At 42.2% G+C, this 20,388-nt stretch overlaps 1 protein-coding gene across 9 annotated transcripts in view; it reads left to right on the top strand.

The window, feature by feature from the left end:
• Positions 1–12,561: 12,561 nt before the first annotated feature.
• Positions 12,562–20,388, top strand: part of LOC118374288 (pleckstrin homology domain-containing family A member 5-like) — a 270,645-nt gene continuing 262,818 nt past the window's right edge. For 8 of the 9 annotated variants that reach the window (XM_052466558.1, XM_052466560.1, XM_052466556.1 and 5 more), the window contains exons 1-3: positions 12,562–12,710; positions 12,828–12,904; positions 14,148–14,205. In XM_052466558.1, the coding sequence (XP_052322518.1) occupies positions 12,619–12,710; positions 12,828–12,904; positions 14,148–14,205 (227 nt within the window). In that variant the 5' untranslated portion in view covers positions 12,562–12,618. Of the gene's footprint in view, positions 12,711–12,827; positions 12,905–14,147; positions 14,206–15,917; positions 16,283–20,388 lie in introns of those variants that run through there. The other variant, XM_052466564.1, reaches the window with a different exon arrangement.

Raw genomic sequence — 20,388 nt, 5'->3', positions numbered from 1 at the left:
ATATTGAGGGACTGCCACCTGCTCTCTCTCCAGGCCCAGTCAATATACAATCAACCAACATCAACTGGGTTTAAACTGCCTTGGTATTCTGATCATAGATAGCAGAGCACTGAGCAAGGTGTCCTCTCTCAACTGCTTTGGTATTCTGGTCATAGACAACAGAGCAGAGCACTGAGCAAGGTGTCCTCTCTCAATTGCCTTGGTATTCTGGTCATAGATAGCAGAGCACTGAGCAAGGTGTCCTCTCTCAATTGCCTTGGTATTCTGGTCATAGATAGCAGAGCACTGAGCAAGGTGTCCTCTCTCAATTGCCTTGGTATTCTGGTCATAGATAGCAGAGCAGAGCACTGAGCAAGGTGTCCTCTCTCAATTGCCTTGGTATTCTGGTCATAGACAACAGAGCAGAGCACTGAGCAAGGTGTCCTCTCTCAATTGCCTTGGTATTCTGGTCATAGATAGCAGAGCACTGAGCAAGGTGTCCTCTCTCAACTGCCTTGGTGTTCTGGTCATAGATAACAGAGCAGAGCACTGAGCAAGGTGTCCTCTCTCAATTGCCTTGGTATTCTGGTCATAGATAGCAGAGCACTGAGCAAGGTGTCCTCTCTCAATTGCCTTGGTATTCTGGTCATAGATAGCAGAGCACTGAGCAAGGTGTCCTCTCTCAATTGCCTTGGTATTCTGGTCATAGATAGCAGAGCAGAGCACTGAGCAAGGTGTCCTCTCTCAATTGCCTTGGTATTCTGGTCATAGACAACAGAGCAGAGCACTGAGCAAGGTGTCCTCTCTCAATTGCCTTGGTATTCTGGTCATAGATAGCAGAGCACTGAGCAAGGTGTCCTCTCTCAACTGCCTTGGTATTCTGGTCATAGATAGCAGAGCACTGAGCAAGGTGTCCTCTCTCAATTGCATTGGTATTCTGGTCATAGATAGCAGAGCACTGAGCAAGGTGTCCTCTCTCAACTGCCTTGGTATTCTGGTCATAGACAACAGAGCAGAGCACTGAGAAAGGTGTCCTCTCTCAACTGCCTCACATTTGTTGGAGGTCAATGAATTCCTTCTTAATCAATTCAGGAACCAGACTGAAATAAGTAAACTGGAATAGGATTTTTTGTTTATTTCCCAAATGGACTAAATTGAAACGTAATTGAGCCTTAATCTGATGGCCTGGCTGTTCGCTAATATGGAGAAGTAGTGGTGCATAGGGTTAAGACACACACACACACATCAGATCAGATGTAGCTCCCCTCCGCCCCAAACACAATGCAACACAAAGACAGAACAGAACAGGCTCAAGAGGGTAAGAGGTGTTTGGTGACCTGTCTTTTTTTGTCGACACCAAAGTGGTGTTAAAAGTGGACACTACAGTCTTCACATCGGACACAATGGAGGGAGCAGGAGGAGGAGTTTCTCCGGAATTAGTGGCAGAATTTATAGAAACCTGCTTTTTGAAAATCCTCACTCTCTCTCTCTCCCCGTAAAAATCATACATTTACACTCTTAAAACAGCAACAGCCTTCAATGCCAATACACGTTCCCGTCATAATTCATAGATTCACGTCCTTTTACAATGACGAAATACATAAAGTGTTGAGACGGGGACACTGATGTGGAATCCTCTATCACTGTACTGTGTGCCTAGATAGATGTTCCAGTGACAGTCCTTAGGCAGTCAGAGACTAGATTCAAACAGACATCAACACATCTAGTGATGGCACCGTTCTCCTCCTACGGTAGGCCTTGTCCCTCTCGCTTCATCGCTGCTTGGACTTGATGGCCATCTGACGTATTGAGGACTTTATGTGTCGTCATTGCGTGGAAATGACGTGCAAGCTTCCCAATCCAGAGCATGAAACGGAAAGGGTTAAAAATGTGCTGTTTTAAAGCAAATTTTCTGCTGTACTACACATATTGCTATGAGGCATTTTGCGGTTGTAAAAGCTCAATTGTTGTGATTCTAAACATTTTGCCATGGCTTTATGACCAGTGAAATGTCTTTAGGTGAGGGAGCACAAACAAACCAAAAATTATGTAAATGACATCATCATGTCAAAGTTTGTAGCGACACATCCATGCAGGGCCTCCCGGGTAGCGCAGTGGTTAAGGGCGCTGTACTGCAGCACCAGCTGTGCCATCAGAGACCCTGGGTTCGCGCCCAGGTTCTGTCGTAACCGGCCGCGACCCGGATGTCCGTGGAGTGACGCACAATTGCCCTAGCGTCGTCCGGGTTAGGGAGGGCTTGTCGCACCAGCGACTCCTGTGGCAGGCCGGGCGCAGTGCGCGCTAACCAAGGTTGCCAGGTGCACGGTGTTTCCTCCGACACATTGGTGTGGCTGGCTTCCGGGTTGGATGCACGCTGTGTTAAGAAGCAGTGCGGCTTGGTTGGGTTGTGTATCGGAGGACGCATGACTTTCAACCTTCATCTCTCCCGAGCCCGTACGGGAGTTGTAGAGATGAGACAAGATAGTAGCTACTAAAACAATTGGATACCCTGAAAAAGGGGGGTCATTTGCCCAACCGAGATTGAGGCACAGACACGGTCTCAATGGGGATAGCTGAGGGGATAGCTGAGCTGACTACACTGACTGTGCTAGTGGCAGACTCCACAAAGCTGGCAGGCTGGCTAACAGCCTGCACCCTATCTCATTGTGGAGCTAGGGGAGTTCGTGCAGCTAGGATGAAGTACGTCACTCCTCTGCAGACCAGGCTTGGTCCTGTTTGTGGGTGAGTCCCAGAAAGAGGGCCAATTATCTACAAATTCTATCTTTTGGAAGGGGCAGAAAACAGTTTTCAACCAGCGATTAGGTTGTGAGACTGCTGTAGAGCTCATCACTCCCCCTAACTGCCAGAGACAATTACTTGATGCCGACATATCTTTCTGATTTACACGCTGAAGCTATGTTGCGCTTGGTGACCTCTGACTGTTTCATCCTAACATCGTTGGTGCCGACGTGGATAACAATATCCCTATACTCTCTACACTCACCAGTTTTAGCTTAAGCCAGTACCATCTTCAGATTAGCCTTAACGTCTGTAGACCTGCCCCCTGGTAAACAGTCTCTGATCTCTGGATGATTTGTTTTAAGTCTAAGACATTGATTTAGCTTTTGATCTAACTTTACTAAACGATCCCCATTGTGAGAAGTCACCTTCCATTTTGTAATAATAATAGTAAGTGATGTGTAGGCAACAGGTCTTGATGAGATGTCATTTGAAGTGATTGGAGCGCCCTTCGTTGGTGCTGAAAGGACAGAGCCAGGATCACGCTATGACGTTAAAGAAGTTGAACCAACTTGTTGTGCTGAAGGACAGCGCCAGGATCACGCTATGAAGTTAAAGAAGTTGAACCAACTTGTTGTGCTGAAGGACAACTGAACCATTTGGACAGTTTTTTAAAAGTTTATTTTTATTTTTTATTTCACCTTTATTTAACCAGGTATGCTAGTTGAGAACAAGTTCTCATTTACAACTGCGACCTGGCCAAGATAAAGCAAAGCAGTGCGACACAAACAACAACACAGAGTTACACAAGGAATAAACAAGCGTACAGTCAATAATACAATAGAAAAAAAAGAAAGTTTATATACAGTGAGTGCGAATGGCATAAGGAGGTAAGGCAATAAATAGGCCATAATAACGAAGTAATTACAATTTAGCAGATTAACACTGGAGTGAGAGATGAGCAGATGATGATGTGCAAGTAGTAATACTGGTGTGCAAAAGAGCAGAAAAGTCCATGAAAACAGTATGGGGATGAGGTAGGTAGATAGGGTGGGCTATTTAGAGATGGACTATGTACAGCTGCAGTGATCAGTTAGCTGCTCAGATAGCTGATGTTTAAAGATAGTGAGGGAGATATAAGTCTCCAACTTCAGTGATTTTTGCACTTCGTTCCAGTCATTGGCAGCAGAGCACTGGAAGGAAAGGCGGCCAAAGGAAGTGTTGGCTTTGGGGATGATCAGTGAGATATACCTGCTGGAGCGCATGCTACTGGTGGGTGTTATCGTGACCAGTGAGCTGAGATAACGCAGAGCTTTACCTAGCATAGACTTATATGCATAGACTTATATGCGACGAATATGTAGCAAGGGCCAGCCGACTAGAGCATACAGGTCGCAGTGGTGGGTGGTATAAGGGGCTTTGGTAACAAAACGGATGGCACTGTGATAGACATCCAGTTCGCTGAGTACAGTATTGGAAGTTATTTTGTAGACGACATCGCCAAAGTCGAGGATCGGTAGGATAATCAGTTTTGCTAGTGTAAGTTGGCGGTGTGAGTGAAGGAGGCTTTGTTGCGAAATAGAAAGCCGATTCTATATTTGATTTTGGAGATGTTTAATATGAGTCTGGAAGGAGAGTTTACAGTCTTACCAGACACTTAGGTATTTGTAGTTGTCCACATATTCTAGGTCAGAACCGTCCAGAGTGGTGATGCTAGTCGGGCGGGCGGGTGCGGGCAGTGAATGGTTGAAAAGCATGCATTTGGATTTACTAGCATTTAAGAGCAGTTGGAGGCCACGGAAGGAGTGTTGTATGGCATTGAAGCTTGTTTGGAGGTTAGTTAACACAGTGTCCAAAGAAGGGCCAGATGTATACAGAATGATGTTGTCTGCGTAGAGGTGGATCAGGGAATCGCCCGCAGCAAGAGCAACATCATTGATATATACAGAGAAAAGAGTCGGCCCGAGAATTGAACCCTGTGGCACCCCCATAGAGACTGCCAGGGGAGGTGGATCAGGGAATCACCCGCTGGAACAAACAGTTCAGGAACAAACAACAATAATTTGCACTAGGAGCTTACACGCTGTATCATGAATAATCTTTGATAACTTTAATGTTTCAACTATTTCCCTATGTTTCACAACTGAGTATGATGGTCCTCCCCTTCCTCCTCTAGGGCCCTCCACTCTAGGCTACATATTTGACAACAACTCACGAAGAAACAGATCATCATGAAAAGTATGAGGAATAACAAAAGTATTTTCTCAGCAGGCACATTAAATTGTTTTCCCTCCCAACATAGACATTTTTTTTTTGCCATTGTTTGAAGCGCTGTCACCATGAAATTGTTTTTCATTAAACAGTCATATATGATGCATGGAAGGTAAACATTTATTATTTTGGGAGATATTGCTTAGCAAGCCAAGCGGAGGTGTTTGTTTTGAGATACAAATTATCCTGTGCTTTTTTTCATTTGGCGCATACATACACAGCTTGGCTACATTGTAACTGCAAAGTGGCCAAGGTGCACCCACATGTGGGGCTCACCCAGGACAGCAACTGAATGAAAACATTTTAACAATGCGATTTAACCGATTGATGTTGGGAAAATATATATAAACATTCAGAATGGTCTGGTGTTAAATACCTGTGAACGGTGGAGGAAAAATTATTATCAGGTATAATATTATGCCTACTGATTATTTCTTATTTACAAGCTAATGCGAGCTACAAGACATGCAGTTTCCTGCAAAGATGCAGCCTTTGGTAGGCTAATGGAAGGACTACTCAAGAGTCAGAGGCTGCGATTCAGCGAAGCCAAGAAATGCCGAGCCGGTTCTTACAGGCAAAGTGAAATGATATGTAACAACGATACAAATGTAAGAGCACAAAAAAAATACATAAAGAATTATTTTGCAGGTACCTTTTTATTTTATACACCTGTAGTGCAACTAGTGATTTCTAACAGCACTTAACTAAAACGGTGGCACAAAATGCAATCTGTTAATTATTATATAATACATAAAATTGACATCTCTATATTAATACATACCAGCTCAAAACATTACTAAATCATTGAACATGACAAATGACCCAATAGATTATGATAATTTTCTGATTAAAAAGTGGGGTGCAACAACACATTTGCGCCGCTGTTTTGAAAGCGGGGATGCAGCCGCTCCAGCTACATTGCTCAGGCGCTTATTAGTCCAGCAGATAGGTGAAATAAATAGTATCTAGTACACTAATACTAGATACCTTAAGGAACATTAAAACAATTGGAAGTAATCTGGGAACCATCCGGATGTCATGTTTGAAGAAAATCGGGTAAAGTCATTCCAAATAACATAAAAATGAAGAACTTAATCTACCCACTAAAACAAAAACAGATAATATATACAATAATTATGATAATAAAATACTATTTAGACCTTCATGGTGGTCATACTGAGGTCATTTTGACCAAATTGTAGACTTTGTGATAAAGCCACCTAATTTCACACAGCTGGGACATGTCTACAGTATTTTTGGCTATAGTTCCATTGCAGATTTTTCCCATCACCTCCCCTGGCATCCATTTCCAATATTGCCAGTGAAAATATACTAAGAAGCCAAAGATGGGGCGGCAGGTAGCCTAGTGGTTAGAGCGTTGGACTTGTAACCAAAAGGTTGCAAGAGAGTGATTCCCCGAGCTGACAAGGTAAACATCTGTTGTTCTGTCCCTGAACAAGGCAGTTAACCCACTGTTCCTAGGATGTCATTGTAAATAAGGATTTGTTCTTAACTGACTTGTCTAGTTAAATAAAGGTTTTAAAAAAAGAGTTGGTTGGATACTGTAGATATCACCAGTGGTACTCTGCTCTGGTCAGAGAGTAAGCAGACGACAGGACTTGTGCTTTTGGACATTATGAGCAGGTTTCATAACATACAATGTAAACAATATATCTCAAATAAGGACAATAAGGAAATTAGATGACATCTTGATGTTATATCTTAACTAAAATATCTGGAAAATAGGAAACAAACATACTCTTAACAACTAGATAGAAACTGAGGAAAGGCTTATCAGTATTTAAATACAAACTAAAGGTGTGATTGAGCCTATCAGGGCAGTCCTGGTAATTAGTGACAAGTGGCATTGAGAGAGAGTCAACAGGGTAAATCAACTTGGCTGATCAAGTTCAGCAATTTGCTGCTCCCCTCTGAGGGATTTTGTACATCTGCCAACCAGCTGCATGGGGTCGCATTGGACACGATACGACCCCACACAACACCCATTCAATTGGTTTACATGTAAAACTAGCCATAAAAACATTTACAAAAAATCTAAGTTGGCACCCGTTTTTATATATGGCATCTTGTGAGCATTTATTTGTGTTTTCCAGACGCCCTCAAACGTTATAAGCCATCATTGGGGTGTATCTACCAATTATTTATGGATAAATGGCCAAGTGAATCTGGTCAAATGGCCCCATGCAGCTGGTTGGCGGTGGGAGGTTATGGCCAAATCTGATATAACCAAATATACTTCTTTAGACATGTCACAGCTCTATCGCAAAGTCCTTTCTTTCTTTTTATAGCATATAGTTTATTTGCCGTTAGTCAACAACTCTACATAAAATAATTTTCCCTGGATGTGCGCCAGCTCATGTTTTTTTATTCAAAGTCCACAATTTTCTGCAGGACTATGGTCAAAATGACTTCAATATTTTATTTATCTAGGCAAGTCAGTCACGAACAAATTCTTATTTTCAATGATAGCCGAGGAACAGTTTGTTAACTGCTTTATTCAGGGGATGAATGACAGATTTTCACCTCGTCAGCTTGGGGATTTGATCTTGCCATGTTCTGGTTACTAGTCCAACACTCTAACCACTAGGCTACCTGCCACCCCCATTACCTCAGAACTATGGTCAAAATTACCTCAATATTACCTCAGGACTATGATCAAAATGACCTCAATATTACCTCAGGACTATGATCAAAATGACCTCAATATTACCTCAGGACTATGATCAAAATGACCTCAATATTACCTCAGGACTATGGTCAAAATGACCTCAATATTACCTCAGGACTATGGTCAAAATGACCTCAATATTACCTCAGGACTATGATCAAAATGACCTCAATATTACCTCAGGAATATGGTCAAAATGACCTCAATATTACCTCAGGAATATGATCAAAATGACCTAAATATTACCTCAGGACTATGGTCAAAATGACCTCAATATGACCCCAATGAAGCTCTTAAGAATATTTTATGATCAGAATTATTGCCCATATTATCTGTGGGGTTTATTTAGTGGGACGACAACATTACAAAGTCATTTTGATGATATTTGGGATCATTTGACCCTATTATATTGTAATAGGAAATCAGAATGGCCGTAATTCTTATTTAAAAAATATCCTAAACTTTGAACATCCCACGGAGCACCTTTAAATCCATTATTAAAAAGGGAAAGAATATGGCACCACAACAAACCTGCCAAGAGAGGGCCGCCCACCAAAACTCATGGACCAGGCAAGGAGGGCATTAATTAGAGAGGCAAAAAAGAGGCCAAAGATAACCCTGAAGGAGCTGCAAAGCTCCACAGCGGAGATTGGAGTATCTGTCCATAGGACCACTTTAAGCCATACACTCCTCAGAGCTGGGCTTTACGGAAGAGTGGCCAGAAAAAAGCAATTGCTTAAAGAAAAAAATAAGCAAACACGTTTGGTGTTTGCCAAAAGGCATGTGGGAGACTCTCAAACATATGGAAGAAGGTACTCTGGTCAGATGAGACTAAAATTGAGCTTTTTTGCCATCGAGGAAAATACTATATCTGGCGCAAACCCAACACCTCTCATCACTCCGAGAACACCATCCCCACAGTGAAGCATGGTGGTGGCAGCATCATGCTGTGGGGATGTTTTTCATCGGCAGGGACTGGGAAACTGGTCAGAATTGAAGGAATGATGGATGGTGCTAAATACAGGGAAATCCTTGAGGGAAACCTGTTTCAGTCTTCCAGAAATGTAAGACTGGGACAGAGGTTCACCTTCCAGGAGGACAATGACCCAAAGCATACTGCTAAAGCAACACTCGAGTGGTATAAGGGGAAACATTTAAATGTCTTGGAATGGCCTAGTCAAAGCGCAGACCTCAATCCAATTGAGAATCTGTGATATGAATCAAAGATTGCTGTACACCAGCAGAACCAATCCAACTTGAAAGAGCTGGAGCAGTTTTGCCTTGAAGAATGGGCAACAATCCCAGTGGCTAGATGTGGTAAACTTATAGAGCCTTGCAGCTGTAATTGATGAAAAGGTGGCTCTACAAAGTATTGAATTTGGGGGTGAATAATTATGCACGCTCAAGTTGTCCGTTTTTTGTGTGTCTTATTTCTGGTATGTTTCACAATAAAAATCATGTTTTTGCGTTTTCAAACTGGTAGGCATGTTGTGTAAATCAAATGACACAAACCCCCCCAAAAAATCTATTTTAATTCCAGGTTTTAAGACAACAAAAAAGGAAAAATGCCAAGGGGGGTGAATACTTTCGCAAGCCACTGTATGGCGCTACACCGCTGACTAACAGTAACACTGTTTTTCAAAGTAGATTGTCTTGAGTTAGGCTATTGCCACGACCACAATCACCGTGAGTAGCCTATGGCAGGGCCAATTTTTTTCTTCTTGAGTGGATGGTCAGGCGCCCGGAATATAAAGAACGCAACTTGACTACAAGAAAATCAAACAGATACGGTATAATATTTGACTAAACCATAATAGTTTCAAACCTTGCTTCCATTTGTATTCAATCCACTTACAGTGCCTTCAGAAAGTATTCATACCACATGACCTATTCCACATTTTTGTTGTGTTACAGCCTGAGTTCAAAATGGATTACATTTACTTTTTTTTCTCACCCATCTACACACAATACCAAATTGAAAACATGTTTTGAGAAATGTTTACATATGTATTAAACATTAAATACAGAAATCTTATTTACATAAGTATTCCCACCCCTGAGTGAATACTTTGTAGAAGCACCCATTGGCTAGAGAGATTTCCACACGTGGATATGTGCAACATTTGACCATTGTTCTTTTCAAAATTCTTCAAGCTCTGTCAAATTGGTTTATGATCATTGCTAGACAGTCCTTTTCAAGTCTTGCCATATATTTTCAAGCAGATTTATGTCAAAACTGTAACTTGGACACTCAGGAATATTCACTATCTTCTTGGTAAGCAACTCCAGAGTAGATTTGGCCTTGTGTTTTAGGTTATTGTCCCGCTGAAGGGTGAATTCATCTCCCTGTATCTGGTGGAAAGCAGACTGAACCAGGTTTTCCTCTTGGATTTGCCCCTGCTTAGCTCCATTCCGTTATTTTTTTTATCCTGAAAAACTCCCAGATTACAAGCATATGCATAACATGATGCAGCCACCACTATGCTTGAAAATATAGAGAGTAGTACTCAGTAATGTGTTGTACTGGATTTGCCCCAAACATAACACCTTGTAATCAGGATAAAATGTTAACTGCTTTACCACATTTGTTGCAAACAGGATGCATATTTTGGAATATTTGTATTCTGTACAGGCTTCCTTCTTTTCACTCTGTCAATTAGGTTAATATTGTGGAGTAACTACAATGTTGTTGATCCATCCTCAGTTTTCTCCTTTCACAGCCGTTAAACTCTGTAACTGTTTTAAAGTCACCATTGACCTCATGGTGAAATCCCTGAAGGGTTTCCTTCCTGTCCAGCAACTGAATTAGGAAGGCCGCCTGTATCTTTGTAGTGACTGGGTGGATTGATATGTCATGCCCTGACCATAGAGAGCTGTTTATTCTCTATGTTGGTTGGGTCGGGGTGTGATTTAGGTGGGTTATCTAGGGGAATTGTATATCTATGTTGGCCTGATGTGGTTCCCAATCAGAGGCAGCTGTTTATCGTTGTCTCTGATTGGGGATCATATTTAGGTAGCCATTTTCCCATTGTGCTTTGTGGGATCTTGTCTATGTATAGTTGCCTGAGAGCATTATTATAGTTTTGTTTGTTCGCTTTGTTGTTTTTGTTCTTTGAAGTTTTCTATTCCATAATAAAGGATGGAAACATACCACACTGCATCTTGGTCTACTCCTTACGACGGACGTGACATGATACACCATCCAGAGTGTAATTAATAACTTCACCATGCTCAGAGGAATATTCAATGCTTTTAAAATTTTTTAGATGGGTAAAAATAACAGAAAATATCTGCTGTTCTGGAAATCTCCCTTGTCTTTGTGGTTGAATCTGTGTTTGACTGAGGGACCTTACGGCAGACTGACTTACCTAATGATGACACAGGGCAAGCTTCCCCAACTGGTGGCCTGCGGGCCGAAAACGTTTTTTTATTTATTTTATTTTTATTGTTGGACATAATCGACTACAAAAACACAAGGAAATACACACTGAGTGATTTGAATTTGGGGGAATCTGTTCCCATGTTTCCCCACACATAATATAGAGACATACAGAGCCTTCAGAAAGTAAAAACCTGACATTTTCCACATTTTCTTGTGTTACAGCCTGAATTTTAAATGAATTAAATAGAGATTTTTTTTGTGTCACTGGCCTACACACAATACCCCATAATGTCAAAGTGGAATCATGTTTAATATATGTATATATATATATATATATACACAAATAAAATAAAAAGCTGAAATAAGTATTCAACCCCTTTGTTATGGCAAGCCTAAATTAAGTTCAGGAGTAGAAATGTGCTTAACAAGTGACATAATAAGTTCCTTGGACTCACTCTGTGTGCAATAATGGGGTTTAACATGATTTTTGATTGACTACCTCATATCTGTATCCCGCACATACAATCATCTGTGCCACTGGAAATGTTATTTAGTAGCCTACTGTAGCATATTTATATATATATATTATATATATATATTATGTTCCTTCATTGGTCTGAGCTACAGTTTGAATCAAGACCAGATTGATCCCAGTTTGTCAGTCAGAGTAACCACTCACCTCGGTCATTTGTGTTGTAAAAAAAGATTTAGCTAATGTCCTCTGTCATGTAAATGTGGTAGAATAGCATGAAATGCGTTTTTAAAAGGCATATTTTCTTCGGACACTAAAACCTAAAATCCCCATATGTGAAAATCCTAACAATACCTGTTTTCTACTGTAGCCTGTGCCACATTGCAAACGTTATTATGGTTTTATAACGTTTTTTTTTTCTTCTCTCTCTTTAACAGTAAATTGACCACGCATCGAATTTAATCTTCGTGCACGGATTTGTTAACAGAAAATGAGAGTGTGCGGGGGGGTCTATGCGTTCCTTACGTTCTTGCAAAGTCAAGCCCACATGCTCATTAGTCAACATCACTTTTTTCATGACTTTGTCAAATAGAGGGTATGTATATATATATATATATAGTAATGAAACAGGCAGGGAGCAGGTCTCGAACCCTCGACCTTCTAAACCCGAGGTCCGGCGCGCTATCGACTGTGCCGCAAAAGCATAAACATAAAAAAAGCATAAACCCAGGGTCGTGACTATATATATATATATATATATATATATATCTCGTAACGACCCTATATTTCGTAACGATTCTGGGTTTTTATATATATATATTACGTTACGAAATATAGGGTCGTTACGAAATATATATATATATATATAGTATATATAGTATATATAGTATATATATATATATATATAGTATAGTATATATATATATATAGCCTACTCGGAGAAAACTCCGACCATACATGCCCCCCCAGAGGTTAGGTTCCCTTCTTTTTTTTTGTTGCCTCACTACTCCGTCGTTGCCAAGGTTTCCGTGTACGCGCTCCAAGAGCGGAGACGCGCCGCCGCTGAGACTCAATGTCTCTGTAGCCATGGCGGCGGATCTACACCCGGAGTGGATCTCTCGTCTCCCTTCTTCATGGAGTTACGGGGTCACTCGGGACGGACGAGTCTTCTTCATCAAGTAATAATCTATTGGATATTATTCGTGGGTGTATTTGTAATTTTTATTTTAATTTTTAAACTCGGATACACACCAAAATGCGATACGTTTTCACCTTTTTCCCTTTCTCACCAACAGCGAAGAAGCAAAGAGTACAACCTGGTTGCATCCAGTCAGTGGAGAGGCAGTGATAACTGGCCACAGGAAAACTCCAGGTAAAAATGTCACCAACTTTATATCCATATGCCACCAAGCAAGGTTGTTTTGTTGTGTTGTTGTTTGTTTCAAACAAAACAGATCCAGAGAGACAAAATGGGTTAGTCTATTTTTGTTGTTGTTGATGTATGTGAGTTTAGGTTCGTGTGCTGTGAAACACAGCCGTTAAAACGTCCAGAAGTTGGCATCACACTGGTCATTATGTTAGCTAGCTATAGCTAGCCATCTCAGGTAAACGGAAGGTAAAACTTGTCAAATATACATTTGCTTAGTTATGCCTCAACTGGTTTTTTTTTGTCGACACTTCCTCGGCAAAAAAAAATAACAGACAAATTATATATATATATATGTATATCCCCCCCTCTCCCTCGAGATTTGGCTACACCTATATGTTAGAATGAGCTACAGTAGCTAGCTGTGTGATGTTACAGTTAGCCAGCAGCTGCTGCACATTATTCAACTAACGTTAGATTAATTCCCAGTATCTTAGACATTAGCTACTGATCTATTTATTATACACTAGCGACCAGTTTAGAGACGTCGATTTTTTTCTCCCGAATTGACAACAGTTCCTAATTTTCCTAAAAGGTAAGGGGAAAAAAAGGAAAGGTAAACGGTAAACGTTTCAGGTAGGAATCGTGGTATTTCGATTCTAGAAAGATTAAAAAAAAAAAAAAAAAAAAACTTTACTTTCATATCACATTCAAAAATAATTTATCAGATGCTAAGTTTGTGATTCACGGTTTTTTAAAACTGGCTTTAATACCTCAGTTGCAGCCAACAGTATTTTTCAGTGACAACACGTTTCTGGTGTTGTTCGGTGTGTTCGGATGCATGCTAAATAGCTAATTAGCAGTGTCTTCCGTCTGTCTTCTATAAACACGGGTTGTAGCAACATGACGACATGACCCTGTGGGAGAACTAACACTATATAAAAAAAGTGTATTAATTTAACATTTTGTTTAAAAAAAATAATTTCTCGCTTATATGAATCGGGGATCTTAAGAAAACACCCTTGTACAGAAGACGCCTTCCTCCAATGACTCTCCTGTGTAATCTAATGGAACTGAGAGTCATGCTCAAGGGTTAGCTGCACCCCTACAAAGCATGGCATGCATTTTGACAGCTGGCATCTTGTTAGTTCATTGGCTTACACTCCGTGACTCCGATGATGTGTGTGTGTGTCCCGTCTGTTGTGCCTCTTTGTTTATCTGGTGCGGTTATGTGTGTTTCTCCCTATAGATTTACCGACTGGATGGGAGGAGGGATTTTCGTTCGAGGGGGCTCGGTGCTTCATAAAGTGAGTCAGAATTTCACATCACAGCCTCCCTCTCTTTCACATTCAGCAGGTCTTCAGTTGACGCTGCACTTGAATTAACAACGGACACGCAGTGTACCCCGATTAACAACGGACACACAGTGTATCCACATTAACAACGGGCACGCAGTGTATCCCTATTAACAATGGATACGCAGTGTATCCCTGTGTAGCTCATTTGGTAGAGCATGGCGCTTGTAACGCCAGGGTAGTGGGTTCGATTCCCGGGACCACCCATACGTAGAATGTATGCACACATGACTGTAAGTCGCTTTGGATAAAAGCATCTGCTAAATGGCATATATTATTATTATTATATTTATACGCAGTGTATCCCCATTAACAACGTACACGCAGTGTATCCCCATTAACAACGTACACGCAGTGTATCCCCATTAACAACGGACACGCAGTGTATCCCCATTAACAACGGACACGCAGTGTATCCCCATAACCACCTAAGTGTCCACTTTATTCTACGTTTATGAAGTAAAGGTTGCCCACACTTCAGAGCAAGTCACACTGTCACTGTCTAACAACAGTGACCTTTCTCTGAACAGGCTTTAGCCCACTTGTTAGGGCTTTGTCTCTCCCTCAGTCAGTATCCAACGTCAGCCGACCTCTCCCTCAGTTAAGTACCTTTTCCCTTCTTATCCAAGCTGGGATGAAATGTGTTTCGTTACGCTCGCATTATATCAGCAAACCTCTGGTTATGCTTTGTTTGAACACATTGCTTTTCAGTTGTTGCTCCAAATGTCACCCAGAGCCAATACCTATAGTTCTGGTAAATCCCAACCTAACCTGGCCAGGCCTTGCCTTGTAAGAACAACATGTAGGGAATCAATGGCTCTTCTATCATAGCTGGGAACCTTTACTCTTTTATTTGCATGGTTTATCAGCAAAGTTAATTATTACATCGTCTTTAAGAGAGCTGGGTGTGTGTGTGTCAGTCAGTGTGTCTTTGTGCAAATAGACTGGTGGGCTGTGGAAATGACATTTTGTCTCCTTTCAAATCAATTTGTCATTCATATGGTGCCCTGTTGGAAAGCAATGCTAAGCTTAACACGTGCCATGTTTTCCCTTCTGAGATGAACTATGAAGTGTTTATAACGACTGACTGAGGGTGTCATAAGTGATGTCATAACCTAATCTTGTGCACAAAATTGCTGCAATCTAGGCTATGTCACAACACATGAGTCATGTATTGAGTAGGCAATGACATACATCCTTTCCTTTCCTCAGAATCTTAGTGCGTATGTGTGTGTGTGTGTGTATGCATATGTCACTGTGAGTAAGTAGGGTATTGCAGTGGACGTCTCTCTTGTCCAATAAGACATACAAACAGGATTTTCTCTTCTTTGACATGTTGCCCTGTGTGTTTGGACTACATTGATGGTGTGAGGACCAGGTTAACCTTGAGAGAGGACAAAGTGATGTTTTTCGGCATCATATTTCACATAATGAATTTTTTAACCCTTCCCTGACCTGTCTCCATCCTTTTGTTTCATGACAGTCTGTGTCTATCTTGTTCCCTTCCTCTTGCTTCATGGCTTCCTTATATGGAATCAGAGCGGTCAAAGCATCATATTTTACATAATGTAATGGCGTTCCTACCTTTGGCATTCTTTATTTTTTACATTTTTTTTGTACTTTTACCCCTTTTTCTCCCCAATTTTGTGATTTCCAATTGGTAGTTACAGGCTTGAGCCATTGCTGCAACTCCCCTTCTGACTCGGGAGAGGCGAAGGTCGAGAGCCACGACCCTGATCGCTTAACCTGGAAGCTAGCGGCACCAATGTGTCGGAGGAAACACCTTCCAGCTGGTGACCAAGGTCAGCTTGCAGACGCCCAGCCCGCCACAAGGAGTCGCTAGAGTGCTATGGGACAAGGAAATCCCGGCCAGCCAAACCCGGACGACGCTGGGCCTACTGTGCACCACCTCATGGGTTTCCCGGTCACGGCCAGCTGTGACACAGCCTGGGTTCGAACCCGGGTCTGTAGTGATGCTTCAAGCACTGCAATGCTATGCCTTAGATCACTGCGCCGCTATGCCTTAGATCACTGCGCCACTCAGGAGGTCCTGCTCTGTGGTGTTATGATGGTCAGAAATATGCCTACATGGCACAAGGACAGTCATCATCTTTCACATGTAATGTTTTTTTCCCTCTTTGTCCAGTGCTCCTTTCGTTGTGCTGTGTGTGTGTGTGTGTGTGTGTGTGTGTGTGTGTGTGTGTGTGTGTGTGTGTGTGTGTGTGTGTGTGTGTGTGTGTGTGTGTGTGTGTGTGTGTGTGTGTGTTTGCTTCCCTTTCCTCCTGCTCCATGGCAGTCTCATACAGAATCAGAGATCATCATTGTAGACTGCACCGATTCATTGTACCGAGTTTGTTACAAAGGAGACAGTATTCACTATTGTCTCACTGTCTTTCTATGGGAGATGTCTTGGAGATAGACGACTGAGCTTATTTGGGTCACTCCCTACTTGTGTGAGCTATTGACGGCAGTACCCTAACACTACTACTACTCTAACCAACCTTCCAGAATACACGGATGCTTCTAGATAAGAGATTGAAAAAGGAGAACCAGGAAAAAAAAGAGGAATGGAATCTTGTTTTCTCACATCCAATACTTCAGCAGTTCTCTCCTGTCTTGTATTTCCTCATGAATTACACACAATGCAAATGGAAGGCTGCCAGGAGAGGAGGCAGCGTTAGAACAGAGGCAGTTATTTGATATTTCCAGCATAAGACTACGAGGCTCACCAACTAGTGTAAAACAGATGGATGTGTGTTTCGTTAATTGAAGGCTATTTGTGGCAACACTCCTAACATGGCTACTGATGTGGTGAGATTGTAGTCTTCTTTCGTAGATATATATCGTTTACGTACACAGAAATACAGGGCGAATGGTGGCTATCCAGTGGATAGCTGCTGTCCTGACAAGCTCCTGACCAATTCTGCTATTTCGTGTGTGTTTCAAAAATGAATAGGAAGGGGTGGCGCAGTGGTCTAAGGCACTGTATCACAGTGCTAGCTGGACCTTCCGTTGCCCCATGGACCTCCCGGTCACTGCCAGCTGCGACAGAGCCTGGGCTCAAACCCAGAGTCTCTGGTGGCACTCTTCCCTAGATCATTGCAGTGCCCTAGACCACTGCTCCACCAGAGACCCTGGGCTCACCAGGTCTCTCACCAGAGACCCTGGGCTTTGTCTTTGTGTTAGTATGGTCAGGGCGTGAGTTCTGGTGGGCAGTCTTTGTTCATTTTTCTAGGTTGTGTTTGTGTTTGGCCTGGTATGGTTCTCAAGGTGTCGTTCGTTGTCTCTGGTTGAGAATCATACTTACTTTTTCCCACCTGTGTTTTGTGGGTGAATATTTTCTGTTCCAGTGTTTGCACCATTCGGGACTGTTTCGGTTTTCATTTTGATTCTCTTGTTCTTTTTGTATTTTGTATTCATTTCTCATTAAAAGACATTATGGATACGTACCACGCTGCGCATTGCTCCGATCTCTCCTCCTCCTCAGAAGAGGAAGAGGAATATCGTTACACCACTCTTTGCCTTGATGACAGCTTTGCACACTCTTGGCATTCTTTCACCCAGCTTCACCTGGAATACTTTTCCAACCGTCTTGAAGGAGTTGCCACATATGCTGAGCACTTGTTGGCTGCTTTTCCTTCACTCTGAGGTCCAACTCATCCCAAACCATCTCAATTGGGTTGAGGTCGGGTGATTGTGGAGGCCAGGTCATCTGATGCAGCACTCCATCACTCTCCTTCTTGGTGAAATAGCCCTTACACAGCCTGGAGGTATGTTGGGTCATTGTCCTGTTAAAAAACAAATGATCGTCCCACTAAGCGCAAACCAGATGGGATGGCATATCGCTGCAGAATGCTGTGGTAGCCATGCTGGTTAAGTGTGCCTTCAATTCTAAACAAATCACAGACAGTTTCACCAGCAAAGCACTCCCAAAGTCTACACCTGTAGTTAACGAAGCATTTGACAAATAAATTAGATTTGAATGAATACTTGTCCTTTATATAACGTGTTTATAAACAATCACCTCGGGCTGATCTAAGTCACCTAGGGCTGATCTAATTCACCCAGGGCTGATCTAATTCACCTAGGGCTGATCTAATTCACCTAGGGCTGATCTAATTCACCTAGGGCTGATCTAATTCACCTAGGGCTGATCTAAGTCACCTAGGGCTGATCTAATTCACCTAGGGCTGATCTAATTCACCTAGGGCTGATCTAATTCACCTAGGGCTGATCTAAATCACCTAGGGCTGATCTAAATCACCCAGGGCTGATCTAATTCACATAGGGCTGATCTAATTCACCTAGGGCTGATCTAATTCACCCAGGGCTGATCTAATTCACCCAGGGCTGATCTAATTCACCTAGGGCTGATCTAATTCACCCAGGGCTGATCTAATTCACCTAGGGCTGATCTAATTCACCTAGGGCTGATCTAATTCACCCAGGGCTGATCTAATTCACCTAGGGCTGATCTAATTCACATAGGGCTGATCTAATTCACCCAGGGCTGATCTAATTCACCTAGGGCTGATCTAATTCACCTAGGGCTGATCTAATTCACCTAGGGCTGATCTAAGTCACCTAGGGCTGATCTAATTCACCTAGGGCTGATCTAATTCACCTAGGGCTGATCTAATTCACCTAGGGCTGATCTAATTCACCTAGGGCTGATCTAATTCACCGAGGGCTGATCTAATTCACCTAGGGCTGATCTAATTCACCCAGAGCTGATCTAATTCACCTAGGGCTGATCTAATTCACCTAGGGCTGATCTAATTCACCTAGGGCTGATCTTATTCACATCTAAATCACCTAGGGCTGATCTAATTCAGATCTAAATCACCTAGGGCTGAACTTATTCACATCTAAATCACCTAGGGCTGATCTAATTCACATCTAAATCACCTAGGGCTGATCTAATTAAGATCTAAATCACTTAGGGCTGATCTAATTCAGATCTAAATCACCTAGGGCTGATCTAATTCACACCTAAATCACCTAGGGCTGATCTAATTCACACCTAAATCACAGAGGGCTGATCTAATTCACACCTAAATCACCTAGGGCTGATCTAATTCAGATCTAAATCACCTAGGGCTGATCTAATTCACACCTAAATCACCTAGGGCTGATCTAATTCACACCTAAATCACCTAGGGCTGATCTAATTCACACCTAAATCACCTAGGGCTGATCTAATTCACACCTAAATCACCTAGGGCTGATCTAATTCACACCTAAATCACCTAGGGCTGATCTAATTCACACCTAAATCACCTAGGGCTGATCTAATTCACACCTAAATCACCTAGGGCTGATCTTATTCACATCTAAATCACCTAGGGCTGATCTAATTCACACCTAAATCACCTAGGGCTGATCTAATTCACACCTAAATCACCTAGGGCTGATCTAATTCACACCTAAATCACCTAGGGCTGATCTAATTCACACCTAAATCACCTAGGGCTGATCTAATTCACACCTAAATCACCTAGGGCTGATCTAATTCACACCTAAATCACCTAGGGCTGATCTAATTCAGATCTAAATCACCTAGGGCTGATCTAATTCACACCTAAATCACCTAGGGCTGATCTAATTCACAAAAATGACACGTGCAATATCCATATCGCAAGAGATTCATATCGCATGCAATATTTTGAAGTGCCGTTTTTATAGTTCACTCCGTTTGTCGTCTTTCCCGCTCTCCTCTTGCATCTGCTTCCCCCACACACCAAGCCCCGCCCCCCACCCCTCCAGCAAGGCAGTTCTTCCTCCTCGCTGTTAGATTCACTAAGTTTAGAGATCTCTGTTACTACTGGTACACTTGCTGAAATGAGAGGAGGTGCTGTATGGCTCGGCTGTAACTGTCAGGTCACAGTTTGTGCTGACTTAGCGTTCTCTTCTTTGTTTGTGTGTGTGTGTGTGTGTGTGTGTGTGTGTGTGTGTGTGTGTGTGTGTGTGTGTGTGTGTGTGTGTGTGTGTGTGTGTGTGTGTGTGTGTGCACAGCCGGTTGGACGGACGGACGGTGGGTGAGATTGTGTGGAGTCTCTTTTGTGTGAGTGTGTTTTGATAAAGGGGAGGGCACTGCCCGGGAGGAGGGAGGTAGATTTGATTAGTTTATACTTT

This window comes from Oncorhynchus keta, chromosome 17, assembly GCF_023373465.1.
Source record: "Oncorhynchus keta strain PuntledgeMale-10-30-2019 chromosome 17, Oket_V2, whole genome shotgun sequence".
NCBI classification, from domain to species: domain Eukaryota; kingdom Metazoa; phylum Chordata; class Actinopteri; order Salmoniformes; family Salmonidae; genus Oncorhynchus; species Oncorhynchus keta.
This window is presented reverse-complemented; position numbering and strand designations above follow the sequence as displayed.